A 13,641-nucleotide genomic window follows, 5' to 3' on the forward strand; every position below is an offset into this window, starting at 1 on the left:
GACTCCCACCGTTAAGTCTCTTTCCCCTCGACTGCCTTGTACTCTAACCCAAAGCACTTCAGAGTGCCCCTCCCCTGACTCCTTGCTAATTGACGAGGATGTGTATTCCTCCTTAATATATTATTGTATTAGTGTATGGATCTTGGCACAAGTTGCAAAGAAATACCAAAGCACATTACATTCTTGAACATGCAGCCAGAGAACAAAGCTCTTATAATGACCGATGAAGATGATGAGGTACGGACTTAGGGTGAAATTCTCTACTGGCATAACTGTTCATCTCAGTGGAGTTACACCAGTGAGAGCACTTGGCCTGGAGTACTTTGTTGGGTTCTCTCAATAGATTTACAAAGTGAAGCTCTAGAAAGTACTGACATAGAAGACAAAGGCATTTGTAAATACCTACTGGAGAAGAGTCACTGGAATCACAGCTGTCTGGTACTGAGGATCAATGATCATCATCTGACCATAAAAGAATACAACCTCGTTTTTTGGACTCAATAAGGGAATGGGGCAAAACTATGCTTGCAGGTCTTTGCAATGAGCACTCATCAGGGTTTAAAATGGTGGAACTGCTAGTGCACTTGACTTTAAGATCCACTTGTAAGGACAACTGATCAAATCGGTGTACTGGTTGTTTACTAAAAAGGGTTCCAGCAATTTTGGTTTATAATGGGGCACATGCAGAACCTAATGCACTACCAAAAATACGCTTGACCCATACCTCTTCCACCCAAATCTGCATCCACTCAGGAGCCACAGGTAGCCAGTGAAGCTGTCTTGGTTCATCTCAGGCCCATTGATGACAAAAAGCTCAAGAACGGGTACTTGGGATAATCCCAGAGCTACTTCACTGGTGAACTTCAGGGTCTGGACCTGGTGGGTCATGCTCAGGACCTCCAGTGCCAGGACATACTGTCCTTGTGCTATAGACAACCACATGCAATCTCATCCATTGTGACACGTGTGTTGAGGGCCTGCCCTATAGAATGCTTGACAAGTAGTGTATACCTCCAAAGCACAGATTTAAACCCAACAGAATATGATCCAACTGAAAAAAATGCAAGGAATGGACTGTAATCACTAGCAATTTCATGAGCAAAAGTACACATAGAATTAAGTCCAGGTAGAACAAGATCATGAAACTTTGGAACTGTGGCATGAAAACTATCATTTAAAGCATGTTAGGTTGATAGAAATGAAATTGCTACAGATGGGGGAATGATTCTGTGAGTAAGACATCATATCATAATACTACATGCACAATGAGAGGACCATGTAACCATCGGAGCTTGAGAACAGAGCTTGAGCTGTGCTACTCTTGTCTAGGCAGGAGTGCTGCCATTGACAGTGAGGAAATCTGCAGTTAAGAGAGCCATTAAGACCGCATGAAAATTCACATCATCCTGGCACAAATCTATTTTTATTAATCAGGAAAAAAATCCCTCATTAGCAGACTGCTACTTAATATTTGTTCATAAAGAAGCTGTTGTACAACACCTTGAGTAACAATGTAATAACACATTAGAAAGTTGGATCAACAGGAGATACCAGATGAATTAATGACAGAAAATGGCTCGCAATTCATAAGTGGTTCGTCATCTGCATAATTTTCTTTGACCTATCAGTTCAAACACACAACATTAAGCAGACAAGTTAGTAAGAGAAGTAAGGCGAAAAACCCTTCGTAAAACAAAACCAAGTAGAGATAGAGTCAGGGGATCCACGCTAAGTACTGTTATAAAAGTGCAAAGTGCTTCAGACTGATGTTTAGGCTGAAAGAAATATGTTCAGAAGGACAAGCCATTGCTGCCAACAACTAACTGGTTTCTAGAGCCAAAGACAATTAACTCTAATGTTATACAAAACTATCCACTGGGATACAAGACTAGAAATATGATAAGAATGCCAAACAGTTGACCAGACTGCAAGTGGCAGTGTTGGATTCCAGAAAGACAATGGTTGACAACCTGTTTAGGTAAAAGCTATACTACCAATTTCAAGGCTATACAAAACAACCACTTGTTAGGGTCAGGCCAACAAGAGGTCATTGGGTCTCTGCCTCTTGTATACATCCAGCTGCTGCTGCCTTTGCTTCTGGGATTACAGCACACACCTACCCAGTGAAAAACACAAGGAGTAGCTCACATATGCTCCAGCTAGCATCAGCGTTCCCTCTAAGCTGTGCGGCATGTGTGGTCGCGCAGGCGCGCCTGGCAGCACAGCATGAGCGTGCCTGCGTGGCCGCACAGGGAACGCTGGCGAGCATGTCCTCCTCAATGGCTCAATAGTCCCCTGCAAAAAAAACAACCCCCCACGAAACTGTTTTCAAAACAAGAAGTGACTGTGTGATCAGGCTGCTGTTCTAGGTCAGAGATCTAGCCAGCAGATCTGAATTTAATTTACATGGGTAAATTAATTTGCACCTTAATTAACATGGGTCAGGTTGTTTCCTGGCTTCTGACTGAGACATATCCATGAGGGGCTTTTTACCTGTGTAATGGCGGGGTTGGACTGTGGCAAATAAATTAGAGTATGGTTGTTGGCTTCAGTTGGGTAGCTGTTGAGTTACAGTGTAGCTGTTTGGATTGAGTGTGCCTGTTGAGTTAGGGAGTTGCTGTTGGTTAGGGTATAGCATTTAGTTATGTTCATTGGGGTAGTGGTCATGGTCATGGCTTGGGGGGTATAGTTGTTCAGACGGGGTGTGGCTGTTGCGTTTGGCTCTTTTACCTTCTTTGTATTTAGTTGAAGTAACAAAGAAGGAATGAAAAAAGAGGAGGCCGAGCAAGTCCTGTCATGTGATGCATGACAATGCTGGGAACATTTGTAACCCTGTCCCATGTGAAAGAACAGAAGAGACAAAGAGTCTTTCCTTACCAGCTTTCCTGGGTGGCACCTTCTTCTCCCACAGCCAAGGGCAGCTGAGGAGGCAAAGAGTTATTTTCAAAGAGTGTTTGTCTCCATGCCACTGTGCGAGGCTGAACTGGCCTAACCATTTCCAGAGCCTCAGGTGAAAGTTTTGTTGCCTTATATCGACTGGGACCGCCAGAGCCCCAGATGCGGGGATTAATGGTTCAGAGAGGCTGCGTTTGGGTTACCAGGACTCCCGGCTATGGGGATTGTCTTGTATCAGCTGGGTCGGACCAGCCCCAGGCGCGGGCTATAGGGGTTAGCCTGGCCGTCCCCAGGCTTAGGCTCGGGGCTTTTGAGAAACCTGTCCCTGGTGAGGTATTTACAGCAGGGACACGTGCGGGTTTGTCAGTGAGTTGCTGAGTCACCGCAGGCCCCTTCCGAGCACGGACCCCAGCTCCGCGCTCGCCTCTGCCCTGTTCTGCACGGACGGAGGCTCCCCGGGGGCCAGGCAGCACCGCGCTCTATGAATGGACCTTCTGGCAACCGCCACGCTGGCCCAACGGGCCCCCCGAAAGGCTTTTGTCCCTTTAAGAACAAGGGGAGGAGATAGACAGCGGCATATGTATTTGTGGGGAGGCTCTGAGGCTGACCTTGTGTGGCGAGGGGAGCAGAGGGACTCTGTATGGTGCCAGCAGGCGACTCAAATGGCGGAAAGCAAGCGTGAGGGGGAGGAAGGAAGCCCAGACCACAGCCTGTGTTCCTCACCCGCTCAGCAGAGAGCTTGCTGGGGCCGCAGCCAGCCTGCCATCGCTAAGGGAAAATTCCCCCCCCGCCTGAGTGGGAGCTCACGCCCCAAGCAGCCTGCCCAGAGCCCACAGCTGCGCAGGCTGGGGAGCTGAGCGAAATGCTGCTGAGGGGGGGAAATGGCTCATGAATGAAGAGTGGGAGGGAGCCAGCATTGGGCACTGCAGCCCACTGGGCTCTGTGCTGCTGATTGAGAGAAATGTGAGCTGGCTGCATCACTGCAGTACCCACTGCAGACACCAAGCAAGAGGGGGAGAGCGAGCAGCTAGGAAACAGCTCCCTGGCTCCAAGCATCCAGGCAGGACCCGCACCCTCAGTGGCAAGGAAACAAGCCTGAGCACAGAGCATCCTGCGGCGGACAGGCTGCTACAGCAGCAGAGAGAGCAGCAAAGAAACAAAGCATCCCTGGGGGCAGGATCCTCTAGCCGTGGAAAGGATTCAGCAAGGCCGCCTCTTCCAACCAGCCCTGCACCTGCTGCACTGCCAAGGACCTTGCCTTTGCAGAGGTGAGCACAAGAAAGGTCTGAGGAGAGCCTGCCATCTCCCGTGTGCCACTGCTGGTTCTGTAGCCTGCACATATCTTGTTCACTTGCAGACATAGTGTTGCATCAGCTTCTTATCTGGGGAAACAAAATTCTGCGTTCTGCCCAGAGAGCAGAGGGGGCGTTTGCTGTCTTCCTGCTGCTGGGAGTAAAGGAGTCTGGTTGGAAACGAAAGCCCCTGGAAGAGGAGTTTGCCCTTCATCATCATAGCCTATGAGAGAAGTCACATCCTGGGATCTAAGACGCAGGCAGGAGCAGCGCCTGGGGACCTGGCATCCTGGCTGGAACATCAGCAGTGTTATCTGCCAGGGATCAGATCCTATCTGCCTCCAGGTAGCTTGGACTCCTGGCCCTTGCAGAACATCTGGAACTTGTGGGAGGAGAGCCCTGCATCTGTGAGCTCTGCCTTTGTGTCCTGCTCCTTAAGGAACAATCACCTTTTTGGGTGGCTGTCTATTTTCCAGCAGAGGAGGCTGCATTGAGCAGGCTTTTGCTGGAGGCGGCCATTGAGAAGCTGGGCTGGACCAGAGACAGAGACAGGCTGGATTTGGGGAGGGTGTGGATAATCAAGAGTGTCCCTTGGGAGTTGGGACTTTGTGCAGACAGAGCTGGAACCTGCATCCCATCTGCCTTTCAGATAACCTCTAGCAACTGGGGCCTCCAATCCACTGGTGATTTGTCTGAGACAGAGAGGGGCAACGGGTGCCAAGTCGGAGGTACTGCAGCGCAAGGATCCTCCTTGAAAACCAAGCAAGACTTCCCAGAGCTGTGGCCCATCACAGGTAACAGCATGCATCCACTGTCCTCTCCGCCTGTTTATTAACATGTGTCAGTGCAGAATAGGCCTCCAAAAGCATGTTTGTATGTGCATGTGTGTGTGTGAGCATGTCTGTGTGTGAACATGTACATGCATGTGGCATGTCAGTATGAAAGCTGTGCATTAGCATATTTGCATGCATGTATATCCTTATGCAAGCTGTGTATTACGAGGTGTATGCATCCTGTTTACCAGCCCATGTGTGTTAATGTGAATGCCATATGTCTGTGTGTCAGTATAAATGCAGCATGTCTGGGCTGTGTGTCAGCGTATGCTGTGTGGCTCTGCATGGTGTGTGTCATGAAGGCTGTGCATCTGTGTACAGTGTGTGCTGTGTATCTCTGTTCCTGTTGTGTTGAGGTCAGCACTGCCCAACAGCAACCAACGTGCAGTGTGCGAGTGTGCATGCTGCATGCTAATGTGTGCTGGGAGCACAACCTGTCAGGCTGAATGGTGCGTCTCAATGTGCACACTGCCTGCCAGCACGTATTGTGGGGGTGTAGGGGGTGGGCATTGTGCTATGTGCCAGTGGGAGCTGTGCTCTCTCTCTCTCTCTCTCTCTGGGTAGAGGTAATGTGGAGCATTGCAGCCCAGGCATGGGTAGCCTGCTGACAAGGATTCATTGCTTCTCCCAACCCCAGGCTGTCTGCAATACAGGCATGTGCAGGCCAAATACTCTTCTCCCAGGCCCAGCTAATGCATAGGCTCTGCCACCCAGCTTCATACTGAGAGATCTGGGTTGAGCAAGACATTTGGTAGATTGGAATGTGACAAAGTCTCTTGACCTGTCCTTTCAGCTGGCCCTGGGATCTGACACTGAACCCATGCAGGCCCCTCAGGCTGTCCCATAGTCAGCTAGTCCCTTGGACAGTCCTGGGTCTGTACAGCCCCCTCTGGGTGGTCAGTGGACTCTCAACCAGCTTCTGGAGAGTTCGACTGGAGCAAGCTAAGCGCCCCAGTAATGCAATACAGGAATTTAGCAGGCCTGGGGTAATGGAGAGCTTCATCACGCTTTCCAGAGGAGAAGCAAGACCATAGGCTAGAGGATAGTGGTTACAGAGCATCACCTATTTGCCCTCTGAAATATGGAAATACTGTGCTCCCCTGGCCTTCCAGCCCTCACTCCAGGACATAGATGGGGACATGGAAGGAAGCGAAGAGCAAGGCCAGAGCAGAAGGAGGGGCTGATAATGGTGGGCAGTGAGCCATGGAGGCAGAATGACAGAAAGACATAGTGCTTTATGAGACAAGAGCACCCTGTGTATTCCTAAACCTGGAGAGGACCCCAAGCCCCCTGAGAAGGGACCTTGAGACTTCACTGGGGCAGAAGGGCAGCAGGAAGAGGAGGGTGAGCAGCAGGGAGGACAACCCTTCTCTTCCTTGGCTCAGCTGACAAGCAGGTACCAGCAGCAAGAATAGGCCTATGGGAAATGCCTGGCTTCTCCCATTTTCTTAGGCCAATACAAATCAACTGTATGGGTAGATGGAAGGGGCCACCGAGGTCTGCACATGGGGGAGCAGAGAGCTGATCATAGCTCCCAATTAAAGCATGCAGATTAAAAACCTCTTGAGAGTGGAGTCTCCAACTTCCTGTTGCTTTTTGTTTCCAGCCCTTTCCTGCAAGCTGCTGCAGGGAGCACCAAGCTGAGCCTGGGGCCATAGCACTGGGGCTGAACTGTGCCAGCGTGGAGAGCCTCTTGTACCCCCAGCGGAGGAACATGCAACTACAGAGGTGAGCCAGCTCTGCTCCCCACCAGCTGGGGATCCTGCCTGGCTGCAGGGCTTGTGCTCAGCTGCTGGCTTGGGGGAGCTGTAGGCTCCGCAAATGTCAGTGACTGCAAGTGGGAGAGACAGGAAAGTCAGAGCAAAGGAATTCACAAACACATTCTTCTGGCCTGCAAGGATCCTGCAGAGAAACAGGAATACAGGCAGGATAGGGGCGGGGCACCTGGAGGAAGGTGCAGGCAGCCCTCAGCACAGGCTGCAGTGATCACATTCTGGCTGGGAGCCGTCCTGGGATGAATTGCAAGCCTGAGTCACCTGCTCCCAAGGCAGCACAAAGCCCTGGAAAAGCCCTGCCTTCCCTAAGCCTCTTGTCACAGTTTGCTATTTACAGTTGCTGCTGATCTGGCTTGGAAAGTGACAGCCAGCAAAGAGAGTGGGAGGTCTTCTGAGTGACAGAGAGGGACTGCAGAGAGCAGCCACTTTGATTATCCAGATTGTGACAGGAGCATGTCCTTAGCGGCTTTGCTCTGCAGGATATTATTGTGAGCAGCAACTTCCTGTGCACGCCTCCAGCCTTGCCAATGGCAACTTGAGGGCAGTGGGTGAAATTGGGGTGACTGCAATCCTGAGGCAGAAGAAGGACACTTGGCCCCATTGGTTGGCACCTTTCTCCCAGGATGTGTCCCCGCTCCAGTGGCTTTCTTCCACGCTATCACTTTACTGCCAGAAGGAGATTGAAAGCTCTGCATGCTGCCAGCATGTTCTAGCCTCATGCAGGCGACCCTCGGAGATCCCAGAGCAGTGGACAGTAATGTAAAGACAATACTCATGTCGTGTCTGAAAGGGCAACAGGTCATCATTAAAATGGAGGCGATGAAGATCATCCACCCGGAAAAGTTCTCAGAGCTGCAGGGCTCCCAGTCGCGCTACACTCCTGCGCCCCGCCGGGAGCCACCACTCGTGGCCAAGCGTGCCTGGCCGTCGGAGTCTGAGATCATTGTCAATCAGGCTTGTGGAGACATCCCTGCCTTGGACAGTAACCCTGGCTCCCTAGGGCTGCCCCGGACTCCACCGCTGCCACGACGAGAGCGAATATACCAAGGGCAGCGCAAGGGCAGCTCGGAGGTCTGTTTCCACCGTCAGCCACCATCAGATGAGGTTATCGTCAACCAGTATGTGCTGCACCCTTCCACGCCATGCGAGCCCCTGGAATGCCCCACCTGCGGCCACATGTACAATTTTACCAACAAGCGGCCCCGCATCCTCTCCTGCCTCCACTCGGTGTGTGAGGAATGCCTGCAAATCCTCTATGAGTCCTGTCCCAAGTACAAGTTCATCTCCTGCCCCACCTGCAAGCGGGAGACTGTGCTCTTCACTGACTACGGGCTGGCCGCACTGGCGGTGAACACCAGTATTCTGAACAGACTGCCTGCCGAGGCCCTCTCTGCCAACCCTGTGCAGTGGAGCAGCGACGCCGACCGCAGCTGCTACCAGACCTTTCGCCAGTACTGCGGGGCAGCCTGTACCTGCCACATCCGAAATCCGCTGTCTTCCTGCACCATCATGTAACCTGCGTGCCCTGCCCTGCCTTCCCCCCGCACCACTCGCTGCATCAAACGGCAGTACCGTGTGAGAGAAGAGCATTGGCATTGGCCTAGCACAGGGGACAACAGGACCCAGAGCTGACAGCAACAGGCCTGACCCTCTCATCAGCGGTCCCCATGCACCACAGGGGATGAGATCTTTGCTGTAGCCCAAGGTCCTGTGGTCATGCAAGGGATCTCCAGCTGCTGGGCTAGAGGCTGTTCATGGCTCAAGCTTTGGCAAGAGCTGGGGGGAATGCAGTCCCCCTCGCTGACAGGAAACCACTGGCTGTGTCTACTGGTGGAGGAGGGAGCTGAGATGAGGAGCTCCCCTTGTGCCCTGGCTGAGCTTTAGTGAGAGGGACATTGGGACTGGCAGTAGGTGTCTGTCAGCAAGTCCGGGCAGTCCTGTGCTCCCTTTCTGTGGCTCACGCTTTCCCCGTGTGTCTCACCGGGCACCGTGCCCCCCTTGCGCTCACTACCCTGGGCAGCATTCTTTCTGTTTCTTTCCTGTGGCTCATGTGATGTGGTCTGAGTGGAGCGACTCGGCTCAGGAGGCTTCCCTGCCAGCAACACAGCTGAATGCCACTGTAGGCACCCTGGGGAACAGTGCACCCGATGCACGGAGGTGATGGGGAGGGGAGCCTGGAGCTTTCCAGTGCTGAGCTGGGCAGTGCGTGCAAATCGAGCCTGCCTCACAGGAAGCAGAAAGAGGCTGGGGAGGGGGAGGGGGGGGGAAGGAGGGGAAAGAGGGAGGACCACTGGGCAGCCAGTTTTCTCTAAGTTATTTGCCAAAGCTTTCATCTCAGTGGCCAAGCTGAAATGCCTCTAAGTAATTGTAGCCAATTCAACCTGTTGCCATGGCCCCACAGTTACTAATGGACATGCGTCCCATTTCCTCCGCAGGCCCTTGAGGGAAGCTCCAGTTTATCCTCATTTTGGAGGATCTTTGTTTTCCCAACCCATTCCAGGACACTCCGTCCTTGGGATTGTTCATGTTAATCAAGGCGATGAGCTGGGATCATCCTTCTGTGGGTTCTGTGTGTGTGTGGGAGGGTCCCCTTCCCTGGTGCCACCCCCTGTGGCCGCAGCTCCCACCCAGTGGATGGAGAGTTTGGCCCTAAGTACAGAGAGGCCAAGGCCTTCCTCAGAGCTGGATATGCCACGTTCTTTCCATCAGCATGGCTGTCCCTGCCAGTGAGGGAGGAGTCTGGCTAGCTTCTGAGCAGGGCTGTGGGAATGAGCTGGGGGTAGCAAGTCTTTGCCAAGGTCACCCCTTCCCTTGTTGCAATACTAACTGCAGAGGTTGGGGGGAGAAAGATTTGATTCCAACAAAGTCCCCTTCCTGGAAGGAACAGCATCAAGGGGGCTGAGGGAAGGAGCAGCTGGCACAGTAACATGCCTGGTGTTCCCATGGCGGGTGGAGGGGCAGGGGAAGAAGCAACTGCCCTGTTCTCAGTGACTTTGTTCCTTCATGACATTTTGGAGGAAAGTTTGCTGCCAAAAAGCAAGAAAGCAAAAAAGAAACAAAAAGCCATATTTTGCAGGTGCTCCCCTGAGAGAGGCTGTGACAACAGCACCCCGCTGGGTAAGGCACAGCACAGTGCCCTGAAAGACAGCAAGGCTTGGGATTTGGAGGCTACTCAGCCCTGGGGGCAGCTTTGTCTGTGCATGGGGCCTAACTGCTACCTTAGCTGAAAGCAGGTGGGCATCTGGAGCCCATGTCCACTGGGCTGGCTCTGCTGAGTGAGATAGAGAGACACCCTCCCACTCCCATACCAATCAGCAGTGTTGCCCCAGCCAGCTATTGAAGAGGAGCAAATCCAACCACCCATTCCAGAGGTCCTCACAGTTGGCCTTCAGTGGCATAAGACACCAAGGGAGAGGAAGGGGAGGGCTGGAAGGTAGCCAGATTTGTCTGTGAACCCCTGAGAAATAAGCTGCAGAGAGCTCCCCTTGCTCCCAGCCCCCCTGCAGAGAGTGAAGTGGGCCTGGGTGCCCACAGGGGAACTCAGGCCAGTACCCGGGAAGCATGTACACACTGGGCAGGGGGGAGGGCCAGGAAGAACAGGGCCTGGTAGCATTTCTTTTCTGCTCTGCCAATTCCTCCTGCTGCTGGTTGTGACGGTGATCATGTTTTATACCCAGCCTCGTCAATCCCTAATTGATCTCCCAAATAAAGATTATATTGGAACGAACCACACCAAGCTTTTCTGCAGTGTGTTGCATGAGGGAAGGTGCTGGGGAAGGAGCCAAGGCTGCAAGCACCCGCAGCAGGCACCATCTCTCCTTGCCCACACGGCTATTGTCCTGCCTGGAGTACAACGCCATACATTGTTGGCCATGGAGCATCCCTTCCTGTTCCATCCCAGAAGGCCCTTCCTCTGCCAACCTGCTGCCTTTGTCAGCTACATGCTACCTGCGGCAGAGCCCAGCATCCTCTGCCTCAGTTTCACTTTGCCCAGGCCTGCTGGGTAAGGAGAGTTTTTTGACCCACTCACCACAATGGAACATCCCACTCCTGGAAGGCTGGTATGCCAAGGTGTCGTGACTAGGCTGCTTGCTGCATTGACAGTCTGTGTACCTGTGGGCCAGTGCCCCAGGGGAGACCATCATACCCTAGGGGTCAGACTTTCTTGAGGTCTTTGCAATGGGGCAGTTGCAGCAATGTGGCTATGCTGTGGGGAAAATGGGTACGCTGTCCCAAAACAGGCCCCTATCAGCTCAGTACCATGCTGTATTTCAGGGGCAGCTTCAGAACAGAAGTGAAGCTAAACCAAACTGGTTATGTATGTGTCAGTTGCTGATGCCCCAGTGTGATGCCAAGCTGGCCAAGTGAGTACAGAAACAAGCAGGAAGTGTCGATACCCTGCTTGGCTTAGAAAGCCTAAACTTCACTTAGCTTTAAAGTAACCATTAGGATTTCATTGAGCCCTGATGTGGGAACTGGGAGTTTGAGGTTTTGTAGGAAGGGCTGGGGGGGTAGCCAGTGGGGAGAACTGGGCTGAACCACTCTATAGCTACCTTTCCTCCCTGGGAGCTTTGTGCTAAACAAAGGTACAGCAGACACCAATCCCATGGAACTGGCTTCAGGTCTTCCCTGCTGCATCGGAGAAGAAAGAGTAAATCTTCCCTGACTGCAAATTCTTCCTACAACAGCAATTGGGGTCAATGGGAAGCATCCACTTCCTTTGCAATATTTTACAAACGAGTAGCAAAAATCTAGGTTACTTAAATCCTAAAGCTATACAATGAAAATTAAAGAAGTCAGGAAATGCTGAGATTAAGGGTCTGCAGGGCTCCTTTTCATGCGAACAATGGTATGAAGCTGCATATTTAGCCAGAGAAACAGGAACAAAATAAATACACAGCTAAGGTTCTAGCATCCACTCTAATCGAGCTGTGTGACAGAGGGCGTATCTGTGTGTATGCACTCACGTATGCATGTGCAGGTACACATGAGCATGTGTCTTTCCCTGTGAATATGCATGGGGGTGGGGTGCATGTGTCCACTGTAATCCAGTGATGTTGGAATCTTACATTTCCATGTTCCTGACACTCCATGACTGAAGCTGCGTGGCCTGAATATTGCATTATTAAGTCTTTTTTGCTTTCAAAGGACCAGCAGGTCTGAGGACCCTCAAATAACCGAGAAGAAGAAAACACCTGCAGACAGCCCATGAGACTGAGTGTAAAGTGAATGGGATGGACCCCCTGGTGAGCTGCACTTCTCCCTAGAGGACACTAAGTGTGACTGTGGAGAGGCTATGGCTGACAGGTCCACCCTCCTGGAGTGAGGTAGAGGGGTTTATTGGCCAGGAATGAGTGAGCAGCTTTTATATTCCATGTAACCCAATTCAGTCGTATCCTCAAGCACTGCCAGTTCCTAGTGGCCCAAATACTGACTTTGCAAAGCTGGAAGACAAAAGAGACCTGGCACCAGTGGTGTAGGGGATCTAGTCCTGTGAAATCTCTTCAAAAAACAAGGGAGCTATTTGTGTGTCATCGCCCCTTGGCACTGCCAGGGCACACACATTGCTTCAGGAGCCTTATTTCCTGTGAAAACTAAACCACTTCAAAGCCTGTTGGTGCTGAATTACAGCATCAGCAATGCATCTCATGCCATTGGTTTACAGATGGAGAATCTGGGGTAAAAGGAGCTGCTGTCCCTGGCAAGGGAGGGGACCACAGACTCTTCAGGCCTCAGCTGCCTGAAGTTCTGTCATGGCATAATGCACTTGGGTAGCGCTCACTTCCCTTGGCAGCCCTGCAAGGCACTTGGTTCCTACTACTGCCTTCTCCTGCCTCCACCCTCCCTGCTGGGTCAGCCCAGGTCGCTCATTAATGCTAAAGCAGCACCGGTTCCCCAGCAAACATGAGGGCGGCTGTGAAAGGCTCTGATACATATTCAGAGGGCTGCTGCTCAGCACACCAGACAGGGAAAAGATATTCTTCTCAAAGGCTCCTGGGGGGACCGATCCAAGCAGCTCCAGGTACTTGGGGATGTGACTGAGTCTGGGGCAGGGATCTTGGCTCTAATTCTACAGCAAGGCAATCCCGGCTATTACCCAAGGAGAGACACAATTCAGGTGCAAGGATAAAGAACATAGTGATCTGGAAATGCCAGTGCCCATCTGAGCAAATCTTTCTCTCCAAGGAGCATTGCTGTGTTCAGGTCATGTACTATGGCACAGGGCAGGGCAATGCAAAGAGGTGGGGTGACCCCCATGCCCTTCCTAGGGATCGCATTAGCTATCTGCTTCTTTTCATTCAGAACCATAAGCACTGGGACAAAACATACGGGAATGGGGTTAGTGTGGTCAGGTTCATCAAAGGGAAGCAGCGTTGCCTCCCAGTCTGGACACTGCCCACTTGGGCTTTACAACACCTGAGACCTAAGCAAGTCGCTCTCATGCACCTTCCTGGCTCTGGCCAGTCTCAACACACCCATGCTCCTTGCACTGCACTGAGGGTGTGAAGGTGCCACCTAGGGCATTTACAGCCCAGATTGCCTTTGCTCTGGCACACTTAATGCAAAGAGGCCTTTGATTCAGAGATGTTAAGAAAACAATAAAAGCTCCCCAAGAATAACAAAACTCCTATCTCCACTGGGTTTGTAGTGGGGGACTTCCAGAAGCGGAGCTGACCACAGCTGTGAGAAACAGGTGGTGGTGAAGTATAACAGGTGGAGGGTAAAGGCTTGAGAAGCACCCACAGTCACCAGGCCATCTGCAAACCAGGTGCCATTAAGGGATAGGCACACAGCAGGAGATAGCACTTGTACTGGCCATATCCTGGAACTGGACCTCTTCCATCA

General features: G+C 51.9%; 1 protein-coding gene across 2 annotated transcripts; it reads left to right on the plus strand.

Annotated features, from left to right (window-relative positions):
- The first annotated feature begins 3,526 nt into the window (after positions 1–3,526).
- Positions 3,527–10,522, plus strand: RNF208 (ring finger protein 208). 2 transcript variants are annotated; one of them, XM_019540583.1, is made up of 3 exons: positions 3,527–4,532; positions 4,837–4,981; positions 6,627–10,522. In XM_019540583.1, the coding sequence occupies exon 3, from the start codon at positions 7,489–7,491 to the stop codon at positions 8,308–8,310; it is 822 nt and encodes a 273-aa protein (XP_019396128.1). In that variant the 5' UTR covers positions 3,527–4,532; positions 4,837–4,981; positions 6,627–7,488; the 3' UTR covers positions 8,311–10,522. The 2 variants fall into 2 exon arrangements, with proteins under 2 accessions (XP_019396128.1, XP_019396129.1); XM_019540584.1 differs by having other exon boundaries at positions 3,527–4,163.
- Positions 10,523–13,641: the final 3,119 nt, after the last annotated feature.

Source organism: Crocodylus porosus, unplaced genomic scaffold, assembly GCF_001723895.1.
Source record: "Crocodylus porosus isolate Cpor-Errol unplaced genomic scaffold, CroPor_comp1, whole genome shotgun sequence".
NCBI classification, from domain to species: Eukaryota; Metazoa; Chordata; order Crocodylia; family Crocodylidae; genus Crocodylus; species Crocodylus porosus.

What these genes read in the sequence shown, in the direction of transcription:
- RNF208 (XM_019540583.1), top strand. Translation starts at nt 7,489, where the DNA reads ATGCTGCCAGCATGTTCTAGCCTCATGCAGGCGACCCTCGGAGATCCC.